General features: G+C 46.3%; 1 protein-coding gene across 2 annotated transcripts in view; it reads right to left on the reverse strand.

The window, feature by feature from the left end:
* LOC134538532 (protein peste-like) overlaps positions 1-15,061 on the reverse strand; it is a 155,158-nt gene that overhangs the window by 12,428 nt on the left and 127,669 nt on the right. For both annotated transcript variants that reach the window (XM_063379936.1, XM_063379937.1), the window contains exons 6-9: positions 12,861-13,075; positions 5,817-6,108; positions 2,417-2,490; positions 9-230 (exon numbers count right to left, since the gene is read on the reverse strand). In XM_063379936.1, the coding sequence (XP_063236006.1) occupies positions 9-230; positions 2,417-2,490; positions 5,817-6,108; positions 12,861-13,075 (803 nt within the window). The remainder of the gene's footprint in view (positions 1-8; positions 231-2,416; positions 2,491-5,816; positions 6,109-12,860; positions 13,076-15,061) is intronic.

Raw genomic sequence — 15,061 nt, forward strand, 5'->3', positions numbered from 1 at the left:
GCACTCACGCGTGGTCGCCGGCAGCGCCGTGACGCCCCGAGCAGACGCAGCACAGCAGCGTGGCGGCCACCAGCACCGTGCCGACAGTCAGCAGGGCGAGCGACGTTGCCAGCCCAAAGGAGGGCAGCTGCAGCAGCAGCTTCATCTGCGAGGCCATGTCGGGCGTGATGGCGGCGCGCTGCTCGAACCACATCACCGGGAAGAAGATGGTCGGCACTCGCCGGAACAATCTGGACACACCGCGGTCACCTCGTGGGTCTGTTGAGTGCTCGGGCAACATCCACTCATACACACTGACCATAGCTTGATGATGAACATGACGTGCTTTGGCCACAACCATACATACGCCCTGACCATAGCTTGCTAATGGACATGACGTGCTTTGGCTACAACCACACATACACCCTGACCATAGCTTGCTGATGAATCTGAATAGTGCATAGGCGACATACACACATACACCCTGACCATAGCTTGCTGATGAACATGACAAGTGCATAGGCAACATACACACATACACCCTGACCATAGCTTGCTAATGACCATGACGTGCTTTGGCTACAACCATACATATGCCGTGACCATAGCTTGCTGATGAACATGACGTGCTTTGGCTACAACCACACATACACCCTGACCATAGCTTGCTGATGAATCTGAATAGTGCATAGGCGACATACACACATACACCCTGACTATAGCTTGCTGATGAAAATGACGTGCTTTGGCTACAACCACACATATGCCCTGACCATAGCTTGCTGATGAACATGACGTGCTTTGGCTACAACCACACATACACCCTGACCATAGCTTGCTGATGAATGTGTCATGTGCTTTGGCTACAACAACACATACACCCTGACCATAGCTTTCTGATGAACATGAGAAGTTCTTTGGCTACAACCACACATACACCCTGACCATAGCTTGCTGATGAACATGACAAGTACTTTGACTACTACCACACATACACCCTGACCATAGCTTGCTGATGAACATGACGAGTGCTCAGGCAACAACTATGCATAAACCCTGACTACATCACCGAGATGAAGATGGACGGCTCTCGGTAGAACATGATGACACAAGTAGTATGTAATTGTATGTCTGGCTACTGAGTTCTGGGTGAGGAGCTGGAGACGATGTCCACCATCTTAGATTGTAATGTCCCGGTGGCCATCTTGATGACCATTGACCTTGACCTTGACAATTGACCTTTGCCTTTGCCTTTTTTTTGGCAAACATCTTTGATTCCGCAGTTTGGAATTATGAAATCATGACCACCATTTTGTGTTCTGAAACTTTCCATTAGCTTGGATCCCATCATTTTTAATCATGACATTGTAACCGCCAAATTATTTTCGTCTGCTTAAGGCCACCATCTTGGCTTATGACATCACAACCGCCATCTTGATTTCATCTGCTGAAGGTTACATCTGGGTTTTTTTCACTGGATGTTGCCTACTTGGAAGATGTAATGTTCGCCATATTTGATTCTGCTGTTTTTTCCTAGAGTGAGACAGCATCGCTCTGTCTCATGCACGTAAGGCTTATGATCCATTACCTACCAGTGTTGTTATGACCCTCGTAGACACATTAAATTTAAAATTATATACAAAATACATTAGAATTGAGGTGATTCGAACCATGAAAGATAAGACTTTAACCACATGGCCATCGAGACACTAACCAGACTGAGAATTTAATAAGGTTTGTATTAGAATAGCACATATTTATAGTTTTTTTTGTTTTGTAAAATCAAGTAATAATAGCAGCACCTGTGGTACATTGGCAAGTGTAACCCAAATAGAGACTCGTGCAGACTAACAAATACTGGCAGCTTTCGATCTACGAGCTACCACCAGCTTCGAAACCGTGAGGTGTAACGAGCTGTACCTCAAGTCTCGTTGCTGTGTAGTGACAAAAGGGATCGGGGGAGGGGTGTGTGTAACGAAGAGTCGTGCTGGATGGGCTGCGAGAAGAGGAGTGGATCCGGTCCCGCCAGCAAGCCCCTGGCCCTTCGTGTTTTTTCTCGAACCTGTCATTTTCACGGTAATATTAATACTTTTTTTTTCCGTATCAGTCAAGGATCGAACCAAGAACATAAATGAATTGAATCAATCAATATTTTAAAGAGTAATTTTTTTGTTTATTTTTGGAATTTTTTTCGAATTTCTAGCTAAATAATTACAGATTGTCAAGATGGCGATCAAGATGGCTAACAAGATGACTAGCGGGATGGTAGACTCTAGAAGCACTAGCACATCGGTAGACTTAAGCAGAACTAGCACGATGGTAGACTCAAGCAGCACTAGCAAGATGGTTGACTCAAGCAGCACTAGCAAGATGGTAGACTCAAGCAGCACTAGCGGGATGGTAGACTCAAGCAGCACTAGTACGATGGTAGACTCACGTGACATATGGTCTGGTCTCCAGCAGGATGTTGATCTGGAAGCGAGCCGCCACGTCCAGAGGTATGCCAGTCGTCTGCAACAACACCACCAGTCGTACTTTGGCTACTTTCCAAACAAGTGGTAAGAAATATAACAATATGATAATTTTATTTTAACACGAAATTTTTGAAAGTATTGGGTATTTACTGATGCTAAGTTAGCTAGTTTCATAAAACAAATTATGAAGAACAAAGATCACAAAGATCACACACATATATATATAATCCACGTCAGTAGTATATAAATGGGTATCCAAGCCCTGGCTTCTGGCTGAGGATGGAGGATGGGGTCGGCATTAGTGGATCATGTCGTCACAATGGTCATCTTGGATGATCTCGACCTTGACCTAAACCTTCACATTCAAAAATTGTCAACAATTTCTCAAAATATGCCAAAATTCGCCTAAATGTCCAATTTTTTTTCTTAAATTCAGCCATACAATCTCACAAAATTTGAAAAATAAATATTTCCCTATTTTGAGTGAAAAATTGCCGTTTTGAGAGCAAATTTCCCATTTTAATCCTCAAAAATTAAAAATTCGGAATTCGAAGAACCTCAAAAGACTTTTGCCCATAAATTAAATAACTCACACATTATTAGAACTCTTAAATCAACACAGAAGTACATTCTACTAAAAATTACTGGGATGGCTCCAACATCATATGCAGCCACCCTTATACTCAACAAAGAAATACATATTGAATTTAATATAAAAATTGCAATAAAGTCTATAGTTTAAAACAATCTGTTACTATTGCAAGCACTTAAATTTGCTGTTATTGTTGTTTAAGGCTCATGATCAAAAATTCTGGGTAGCAATCCAGATATTTGCAGAGCTGAGTTGAAAATAGTTTTTTAAATGAATTCTTTTTTTAATGTTTGCGCCTCCGAGGATAAATACGACTGCTCCTTTTAAGACATGAGCACTGTCACTGTCCGTTGTTCCAACAGGGGATAGTGAAAACTATTTTGTTGGCTTTTGAGTTGAAGACATTAATATGTCCATTTTAGTGTAAGTTTTTGGATTACTCTTTAAACAAGCTTAACAGATTCAGGAATATGATCATCTGATCAGATGGGACGTGGCCAGATAGCAGACTGCAGGGTGTTGCTAGAGGCAGGGCAGGTAGCACCCACAGACAGACTGCAGGGTGTAGCTAGAGGCAGTGCAGGTATAACCTGTGCCGGAAATTAGGTATTTCGGCACTTTTTTTTATTTTTATTATAATTTAAAATTATTTCTGGAAATTTTATTTTTCATATAATTTGGTTACAAAAGGGTGATTTACACGTTGTTAGGCTGGTGTACTCTACTTAGTTAAACTTTGCTACAGTGGCCCGAGGCACCTTTTCTCAGGGGCCAATCTGATCTTTTGCAAGTCTAAAGACGTCGTTATCAGCCCGGATGACATTTCTCCCGCTAGCAGTCCCGTCCATGGTCTGTAATATTAATTCCCTACATGACTAAATTGGCATTGAGCAGCTCCTGGCTTGCAAGCTCTATTTATTAGAGGCCCGCTGAGCCCCTCTTTCCCAGCCTTGTTGCATTTTTTGTCCACCCTCACCCCCCAGTCCCCCCCCTTTGTTTCTCAGAATTTAGTCCAGGATCATTGCCCTGACGTGAACTCGCCAGGCCATGGCCTATTTCAAGGACGATTTGCCACAGAAAAAAAGTGCAAATATGGACCACACACGACATCTAGCGGCAGAAATAGTAACTTATTCACTTGTCGCCAGCTAGTGGAGCTAACACCCGCGACACCTGGTGGCGACATTGCTAACCTTCCTCTATCCCCTGTAGGCCACCAGAGAGCAGCACCGACTGCGCCATTAGCCCCAGGCTGTAGCAGAGTAGCAGACGTCTCGGACGAGTCGATCCCTTTTTGTTTCAGACACCCCTCAACAGGTAGCGCTAAAATCGGCCAGTGCTACCAACTTAGAGATATCGAATTCGGAGTTTTTTGTGATTCCCACTTGGAGAACTTCGGAACCTTTCGGTCCGGCGGCCCAAGTCTCCCCCCCCCCTTTTGATTGAGTTATTCTTTTTAATTACGAGACGCGGCCGTTCCGGGCACACTTCGCGTCGCGATTCCAGACAGACTGTTTTAGGTTATAGGCGGATCGGCGAGACGCACAACAAGACTTCTGTCCAGCTGTAACCGACGATGTAGTCAATTAGACAAGGGATGCCATCCCTATAAATTCTTTAAGTAGTTTAGTCTGTCTGTACAGTACACACAGCATAGTAGTTATTTTTTTTTTAAATAATTTTTTTTTGAATTTATGGAAACGCCCGTGACTCCCGCGTTTCCGCGAGCTTCATATCCGGACGTGCTACTCTTCAGACCCTTCCCTGTCTGGTGAGTTACTATCAGCTGTATTCTCCGAACTCCCCTTATCTTTTTGTGGGCATTTTATGCCCAGTTTGCTAACTGTCTGTGTACCAGTTCTGATCATGTTTGATTCGGACTGTTCACAGACAGGGTCCAAAAGCCAGATGCGGACCTAGCCGCATTTTCGCACACTTCCTCTCCAACAAACAGGCGCCCTGACACCATGTTGACTACTGAAATCCGGCCAGCGAACATCAGACCTCCGGTCCTACAATATTTATGAACCTTTTGGAACAACATTTAAATAACTATGTTCGAAGAAATAAGAACTATATAAAACTTTCGTTCTGGACTTTCACCATCTGAATAGGGATTGTTTATGCCGCTTTGTATTTTTTCTTCAATTTAATTGAGTTTGTTTATTTATATTAAGTGAAACCTTTAATGAAATTTAGGGCCGGCCTGTATTTGTAACAAATGCGAGAGCTCTTTTAATTATGTAATTGAAATTATACTTTAACACATTTTATACCTCTTATACTTTTGTCTCTCATTCAACTGTTATAAGTTTTATCATTTAAATAAATATGGAGTAATTATATTCAGACGGAATCACACCTTGTTTCTGTTCTTTCCTCATGTCCTTGTGAAACTAAAAGATCCACTGTTGCAGCAGTGTGTAATATCGTTGACAATATTTATGTATTTAATCTGATTTACCTACACTGCCTCAACATAACAAAATTGGTAGCATTTAGCATGATTAACTTTCTATCTGCTTTGGTCTGATTTATGAGCAGTGCTGTGACACACCCACAGACAGACTGCAGGGTGCAGCCAGAGGCAGGGCAGGTAGCACACAGACAGACTGCAGGGTGTAGCCAGAGGCAGTGCAGGTAGCACACAGACAGACTGCAGGGTGTAGCCAGAGGCAGTGCAGGTAGCACCCACAGACAGACTGCAGGGTGTAGCCAGAGGCAGTGCAGGCAGCACACAGACAGACTGCAGGTGTGGCAGCAGCACGCACCGGCTCGATGGAGATGTCGAAGCGGTGCTTGTCGGGCTCCGGCTGCATGCCGTCCACCTGGCGCAGGTAGTAGGGGTCGGCCAGGTGGAAGTGCGGGTACGACACGAAGGCGGGCGACCCGAAGCGACAGCTAGACACGTTCAGCACCCCGGACGGCACGCAGCGGCCGCCGCAGTAGCAGTCGTTGGCCGAGTCCAGGGTGCCGTTGTCCACGATGCCTGCCCCGCCGCTGTAGCGGTACGCCTTCAGCCCGCTCACCTCCACGTCGTCCAGGTAGTCGAACCAGATGGATCTGCAGCACGGGCCATCTCCTCTCTTCCACTATACTCTCATTCCTTCACCCTCTTCCGTGTGTCCCTCACTCGTACCTCAACCTCACTGTACCCTCACACTCTTCTTCACCCTCGCCCTCTTTATTCAACCTCTGCCGTCTACCTTTCCTTCTGCCTCAACCTCACTATACCCTCACACTTTTTCTTAGAAGCATTCTCTTCATTTTTCCTTTCCCGTCTACCACTTCTTTTAACACTTAAACCCAACTCTTCGTTCTAACTCTCCAACCTACCTGCCTGTTTATAACTCAATATCATGTTAACCTCATTTAACTCTCTCTGCTACCTCTTCTTCTACTTTAACTGCTCTATACCCTCATACCCAGCCTCACCCAAACCTTTTTTTTTAAAATTTAACCTCGCTTTTCTCCCTATGTTTCTACCTAAACCTCAATATACCCTTACAATCTGCCTCATGCACAACATCGTTTGTAAAATCTATCTTCTAATTCTCACTTCAAACTTTCAATTATTCATCTACCTTCAACTACAACTTGTGGTCGGTGGCCATACCACGATGTATTTCAAACCTTTATCATAAATATGAAAATATTTAAATTAATCACTATACACTGTCAATAATAAAAATAATTTATGATATTTTCAGTGTCATGTGCCGGAAATTAGGTATTTCGGCACGTTTTTTTTTAAATTCTCATTATAATCTTAAATTATTTTTGGAAATTTTATTTTCTATATAATTTGGTTACAAAAGGGTGATTTACACTTTGTTAGGCTGGTGTACGTTACTTAGTTAAACTTTGCGCCAGTGGACCGAAGTACCTTTTCTCAGGGACCTATCTGATCTATTGCAAGTCTAAAACGTCGTTGGCAGCCCGTTTGACATTTCTCCCACTTACAGTCACGTCCGGGGTTTGTAATATTATTTCCCTAAATGACTAAATTTGCCTACAACAGCTCTTGATGAGTTGTTACCACTTCTCAGAGACGACCTTAGAACTGCGGTTACCGTCACACATGGGTCTCAGGTTCACTCCTAGAAAGTCCCGTTACGAGGCTCGTTCCCAGCCTCGTTGTGTTTTTTGTCCACCCTCACCCCCACAGCTACCCACCTTGATTCTCAGAATTTAGCCCAGGATCATTGCCCTGACGTGAACCTCGCCAGGCAGTGGCCGACTTCAAGGACGATTTGCCATAGAAAAAATATGTGCAAAGATGGACCACCCACGACATCTAGCGGCATAAATAGTACTTAATGTCTGCTCTTGTCACCAGCAAGTAGAGCTGACGCCCGGGACACCTAGTGGGGACTTTGCTAACCTCCTTCTTTAAACTTAACTATTTGGGCAGCTACGAAGAACAACTAAAAAAATCTAGGCGACATGGCCTGGCTCAGAAAGCAACTACATTATTGCCGAAAGCGGATCACGATAGCTGCTGGTCGTTACTGCGACCTGTTGCGAAGATGCGCGCTGGACGAGAGCTGCCCTCAAAATCCCTGAAATGGCGCCGGGACGCTAACTTAAAATTAAGTCCGGTCGTCTGTTCCTCTGGAGGAGGGGATCGGGAAACCCGAAGTGCTCCGAAGGGCTCCGAAAAAAAAAAAGGGCTCCGGCGACCTATCGACTGAGTGTGAGGTCGACTGTTTCTCCTGGTGGGGATAGGGGATAGCTGGTTCGTCCTTTCGCCGCTAGATGGCATGGACATGCAGATCGGAGTCTCGTAGAGACCATCGCGGCACTTGGTGGCCGCCATTTTGCAAGTGGGGGGGGATTTTGGCCTTGAGGTTGGTCACTGCCCCGGCTGGCCGATGACCGCTGTGGACCAGGGAGGGGTGGGGGGTATGTCCGGTGAATGACCTGCCCTGGGAGACTTCGCCGGCCAGGCGTCGGGACGTGCGGCGGAGCTTGAAAAAAGGACACCAAAACGTGTTAGAGACCGCAAACTTCAGCACACCTCCGAGAAGGGGTTGGGGTGACCATGGGAAGCTTAGGGTGGCTACTTTCGTCACGCGTAGCGCTAAACTCCTGAGACGCGACGGCCAGTGGATACCGTTCCTGATGATAGCCGTGTAGTCGGCTAGACCCAGCAAATTTGGTGGGAAACGGCGGTGAGAGCACTATACTGCTCAACAAGCTAACCTGCCGGTACACTCGACCGAACAAGTTTGGATGGGGGCGAAAGCAGCGGGCGAAGGAGGAAAATTGAAGTTGTAAAAAAATTTAAAATTTTGTAAAAATAAGAAAATAAAAAAAATCGTGCCTAAAGTAGCACTGATTCGGCACACTCTTTAGGCCTCCAGAGAGCAGCACTGGCTGCACCATAAGGCCCTATGCTTTCAGCTCGCGTCCAGTAAAAGTCGATCGTATGTAGCTTTCTGTGCCCGCCGGTAGAGAGCACGGTGGTCGTGCCTCAGCAAAACAACTGAAGGTGTAGTTACGCCCACCTCAGACCTCCGGAAGTTTTCGGCCCAGAGCCGAACCTTCCACCTCTTTTCCCTAGGGCCGAGCGCCCGTTTTAATTAGGAGTTTTTGTCCGCCATTGCGGCACTTTGACTTTTGACTTCGGCTACTCACCGCGTCATCTCGGCGTCTCCTCTGTTAAGAGGCTTTTTCGTGGCAACGATGAATTCTTCCTTCGAATTAGGGATGTAATTATCGGTGTTAAGGGATGTGATACCAGTTTATAATTTAGTAGTAGCCAGTCAGTCGTTGCAATTAGGCAACAGATAATGTTTTAGTTTACATGTTATTCATTTTTTTCTTCTTAAATTATTATTTCTTCCGCGACATCCACGCTACTCTCGGTCCGCGCCTTTCGGATGTCTGTGCGAGACTATTCGTGAGTCCAGGAGCTACACCCTGTTTGGTGAGTACTTCGGTTTTTTTTTCCTCCCAGAATTACCGTTTGTTGGCCTTTTCGCGCCGACTGTGTTTAACTGTCTGGAAGCAGGTCTAATTCGTTGGAATTTGACTTGTGTTTCAGACAGGGTCCAACATTTGGGCGCCGAAATTGCACCCATCATGTTGTCCAGGACCTCGAGCTTCAAGTCTCTTTAAAAAGAGCTTCCTCCCGGCCAGATGTCCAACTTTGAAGCTCCGGGTGATATTTAAAATATAACTTCTCCCTACAACCAACTAAAGAACTTATTTAAATTAATACCAGCGAGCAGTGCCATAGAGAACTTAACAAATAAGTATTCATGAAATTGTTACAATAATGAGTGGACAAACCTAACCTGCTATAAAATGTCATTTTTGTTGTTGTTAAAGGTATAGTATAACGTGTGTTAATCATATCGGGCCGGCCCTCCTTTTTGTAACTTGTTAATACCTTTTATTGTGAAACCAAAACAAAGGAAAAACTGATTTAATTCAATTCTTTTTAAATAAATCAGGAAACCTATAGACCAATATACTTATGTAGTAATTTATTTATTTATCATTTACCTATATCTATTTAAACGATCCACTAGCTCCCAAGTTGCTTGTGTGCAGGGAGTATCAAATTGTCTTGTTCACCACCTCGTGCCACCTCTATTAATACTTGTATTTTTCTTTATAATTTTGTTCAGCTGTTTCCTAGGCCTTTTTATTAAATTAATATAATACAATTTTAGGGCACGAGGGGAATATCAGTCAATACTTAAATTTTATAAGCCAGCTTTGTTTTTTTCTTATTTGTTGCTTTAAATTACTTTACACATTAAGAATTTTAAAATTAAACCATTTTATATTAATAAATTATAAAGAAAAGTAAGTTTATAAAAGGACCCGGCACTGACTTCATGGAGTGATGCATTGATTCATGACTATGACACTGACATCTCCGAAACAGCTGACTGCCAATGAACGAGCGTAGAAATCTGTAGGTGGCGGGTAAGTTTTCTGGTGCTGACACCGACGAGCGTAGGAGCTGACCAGTATGTAGTGAGAGTAGCAAGGTGATTGTGGTGTGGCGGTCTGTGAACTTTAATACCGGGCCGACGGGCCTACCATCTCCTGGGCCAATGGCATCAGATTTGGAAGTACGTCTGTCTGTTCCTGATTTATTTTCCGTTGTGGAATAAGTGTTGAAATAACCTTCTGCTCAAATAGAGACTGTTCATTTCGATTACTTCAAACTGGTTTTTAAAATCAATTATATTGAATTTTTGACTAGTCTTGCTCCGTCTAACATAATTGTCTACAGGCGTGTTTGAGTATAATGAGAGGTATGAGGGATATGGAAACCCACTCCTGCACAGAGTCTACTCCCAGGGTACACTAGGTGGTGTGTGGACACTAGACACCGCTCTGGCGTGTGTATCAGGGAGGAGGTTAGCTAGGAGGTGTGTGGACACTAGACACCGCTCTAGCGTGTGTATCAGGGAGGAGGCGAGCTAGCAGGTGTGTGGACACTAGACACCGCTCTGGCGTGTGTATCAGGGAGGAGGCGAGCTAGGAGGTGTGTGGACACTAGACACCGCTCTGGCGTGTGTATCAGGGAGGAGGCGAGCTAGGAGGTGTGTGGACACTAGACACCGCTCTGGCGTGTGTATCAGGGAGGAGGTGAGCTAGGAGGTGTGTGGACACTAGACACCGCTCTGGCGCGTGTATCAGGGAGGAGGTGAGCTAGGAGGTGTGCGGACACTAGACACCGCTCTGGCGCGTGTATCAGGGAGGAAGTGAGCTAGGAGGTGTGTGGACACTAGACGCCGCTCTAGCGTGTGTATCAGGGAGGAGGTAAGCTAGGAGGTGTGTGGACACTAGACACCGCTCTGGTGTGTGTATCAGGGAGAAGGTAAGCTTGGAGGTGTGTGGACACTAGACACCGCTCTGGCGCGTGTATCAGGAGGAGGCGAGCTAGGAGGTGTGTGGACACTAGACACCGCTCTGGTGCGTGTATCAGGGAGGAGGTGAGCTAGGAGGTGTGTGGACACTAGACACCGCTCTGGCGTGTGTATCAGGGAGGAGGTGAACTAGGAGGTGTGTGGACACTAGACACCGCTCTGGCATGTGTATCAGGGAGGAGGTGAGCTAGGAGGTGTGTGGACACTAGATACCGCTCTGGCGCGTGTATCAGGAGGAGGTGAGCTAGGAGGTGTGTGGACACTAGACACCGCTCTGGCGCGTGTATCAGGGAGGAGGTAAGCTAGGAGGTGTGTGGACACAAGACACCGCTCTGGCGCGTGTATCAGGGAGGAGGTAAGCTAGGAGGTGTGTGGACACTAGACACCGCTCTGGCGGGTGTATCAGGGAGGAGGTGAGCTAGGAGGTGTGTGGACACTAGACACCGCTCTGGCGCGTGTATCAGGGAGGAGGTAAGCTAGGAGGTGTGTGGACACTAGACACCGCTCTGGCGCGTGTATCAGGGAGGAGGTGAGCTAGGAGGTGTGTGGACACTAGACACCGCTCTGGCGCGTGTATCAGGGAGGAGGTAAGCTAGGAGGTGTGTGGACACTAGACACCGCTCTGGCGCGTGTATCAGGGAGGAGGTGAGCTAGGAGGTGTGTGGACACTAGACACCGCTCTGGAGCGTGTATCAGGGAGGAGGTAAGCTAGGAGGTGTGTGGACACTAGACACCGCTCTGGCGCGTGTATCAGGGAGGAGGTAAGCTAGGAGGTGTGTGGACACTAGACACCGCTCTGGCGCGTGTATCAGGGAGGAGGTAAGCTAGGAGGTGTGTGGACACTAGACACCGCTCTGGCGCGTGTATCAGGGAGGAGGTAAGCTAGGAGGTGTGTGGACACTAGACACCGCTCTGGCGCGTGTATCAGGGAGGAGGTAAGCTAGGAGGTGTGTGGACACTAGACACCGCTCTGGCGCGTGTATCAGGGAGGAGGTAAGCTAGGAGGTGTGTGGACACTAGACACCGCTCTGGCGCGTGTATCAGGGAGGAGGTAAGCTAGGAGGTGTGTGGACACTAGACACCGCTCTGGCGCGTGTATCAGGGAGGAGGTGAGCTAGGAGGTGTGTGGACACTAGACACCGCTCTGGCGCGTGTATCAGGGAGGAGGTAAGCTAGGAGGTGTGTGGACACTAGATACCGCTCTGGCGCGTGTATCAGGGAGGAGGTAAGCTAGGAGGTGTGTGGACAGTAGACACCGCTCTGGCGCGTGTATCAGGGAGGACGGAAGCTAGGAGGTGTGTGGACACTAGACACCGCTCTGGTGCGTGTATCAGGGAGGAGGTAAGCTAGGAGGTGTGTGGAAACTAGACACCGCTCTGGCGTGTGTATCAGGGAGGAGGTGAGCTAGGAGGTGTGTGGACACTAGACACCGCTCTGGCGCGTGTATCAGGGAGGAGGTAAGCTAGGATGTGTGTGGACCCTAGACACCGCTCTGGCGCGTGTATCAGGGAGGAGGTGAGCTAGGAGGTGTGTGGACACTAGACACCGCTCTGGCGCGTGTACCAGGGAGGAGGTAAGCTAGGAGGTGTGTGGACACTAGACACCGCTCTGGCGCGTGTATCAGGGAGGAGGTGTGTGGACACTAGACACCGCTCTGGCGTGTGTATCAGGGAGGAGGTAAGCTAGGATGTGTGTGGACACTAGACACCGCTCTGGCGCGTGTATCAGGGAGGAGGTGAGCTAGGAGGTGTGTGGACACTAGACACCGCTCTGGCGCGTGTACCAGGGAGGAGGTAAGCTAGGAGGTGTGTGGACACTAGACACCGCTCTGGCGCGTGTATCAGGGAGGAGGTAAGCTAGGAGGTGTGTGGACACTAGACACCGCTCTGGCGTGTGTATCAGGGAGGAGGCAAGCACTACCTGCACAGGTCGGTGGAGAACATGTGCACGCTGTCCTTGCGCTGGCGGTAGGGCGGCCACAGCTGGCCCGCGGACCCCCGCACCTCGCCGCACGACCCGGGGTAGAAGTCGGTCCTGTTGCGGTGGTTCCACTGCAGCAGGTCTCCCAGGCGCCGGATGTCGTCCTGCCCCGTCGCCATGTTGTACACGCCGTCGTACGTCGTCGATCCGTTCCGCTGCCGACCCAACACACCCACTCCTCTAGTCTACCGACACCCTGGCGTGTTTTTCATTCCTACCGCTGCGCTGGTGTACTCAAGGTAGGTACGATCTCAAGCAGAGGCTAGAAGTAGTTCCTATGTTTGTGTTGAGCCAGCGAATACTGGCTACACTTTCATTTATTAGTTCGTTGTAAAGAATACATAATCGTATTCAGCATACATACATTAGTATACATTTCTACAACATAATATTAAGATAGTGTTAAAAAACATTTATACATTTTGTGGGAAAAAATATTTTTCCAAGACCCTGCAATTGGTTTTAGTTAGGCAACCGGTTTCTTAAATTGGACCACTGGTATCTCTAATTGGACCACTCATACAATTATATTATTAATGTCTGTAAGAGATATTAAATTGAACTAAATTGTTTTCAATTCTCAATATGTTCACAAAATACTTTTTCAAGTGATACTCTTAATGTTTAATAGTATTGTAATGTTTAATGTTTAAGTAATGTTTAGTAATATTTGGTATTAAGTGAACCTAAAAAAAACCCACAAAAACTAAAATTCTAAATAACCGAATCTAAAGGCAACTAAAACTGAAAGCTACGTATGGGGCAGGATAATTTCTTTTTTTTCTTCTTCCAGAAAGTCATTTTATATATGACGGGAAGTGGATCAGGATTATGTGGTGAATGAGAATGGGGTTTTTAGCTTAAAGCCCCTAATGTAATCCACGTGTTAATATCGTGTATAATATTCAGGGGCTCGCTGGCATGCGGCAGCAAGAGCAGATGAACAGCAGTTGTCACAACTGCAGGTAGCGGCTACCCGGGTCTATTCCGCCTGCTTGAAACTCTAAGTATTGCACTGCAGGAAGAGAAGTAGTCACTTTGAATAATTATTTTCTCCGAGTACTCCAGTTCCTTCATGGCCAATAAAATCCAACGACACTAAGTACATTGTAGGGCCTTTTTCAATGATGCTCTTAGATGACACAAAACAGTAGTGGCCCCTTTCCTAGTGTCTGGCTTGCATTGGGTGGATCTAATATACGAGTGTAATTGCAGTGGCAGAAGTAGACTCGGAGAATATTTGATATTTTTGAATTTTAAATTAATTTTACTTATTTACAATTATCACTTTGGAGTATTTAAAATAACGGATACAAACTGAGCAAGACAAAGCATAGTAGTTCCTACTCAAACCTTATTAAAATGTACAACTAGAATGTTATACGAACAAAATTAACACTTTAGACTGGAAAAACCATTCTACATAGTATAAATTATAGTAATAACATATTATTTGAAAAACCATTATCTTCGTTCTTTAAAAAGTATAATTTATTAAAAACCGGTATTTGTTAGCCTGTATTAAAAAGTTTTTAAAATTTACATTTAATAAGAGTTAAAAAAACGTTTTTAATATTTTTCTTCTGTCAAATGATGTCTTTGTTAGAAACATTGAAATTTATATATGTATATACACTTGGTTAACTGCTGAAGATGATTTCTGGGATTTTATTTCACATGTTTATGAACCCGTATCCATGGAAAGAGAAAATATCTACGCCCACGACCTTCTCCGGATGTTCGCTTGGCAGTGACAGACCTGGGAGTGGCAGGGCTGGGAGTGACAGGGCTTGTAGGGGCAGTGCTGGGAGTGACAGAGCTGGGAGTGGTAAGGGCTGACAGTGACAGGGCTGGGAGTGGTAAGGGCTGACAGTGGCAGGACTGGGAGTGACAGGGTTGAGAGTGACTGGGCTGGGAGTGGTAAGGGCTGACAGTGGCAGGACTTGGAGTGACAGGGCTTGTAGGGGCAGTGCTGGGAGTGACAGAGCTGGGAGTGGTAAGGGCTGACAGTGACAGGGCTGGGAGTGACAGAGCTGGGAGTGGCAAGGGCTGACAGTGACAGGGCTGGGAGTGACAGAGCTGGGAGTGGTAAGGGCTGACAGTGACAGGGCTGACAGTGGTAAGGGTGTTGGAGCGACAGG

This window comes from Bacillus rossius, chromosome 13, assembly GCF_032445375.1.
Source record: "Bacillus rossius redtenbacheri isolate Brsri chromosome 13, Brsri_v3, whole genome shotgun sequence".
NCBI lineage: Eukaryota > Metazoa > Arthropoda > Insecta > Phasmatodea > Bacillidae > Bacillus > Bacillus rossius.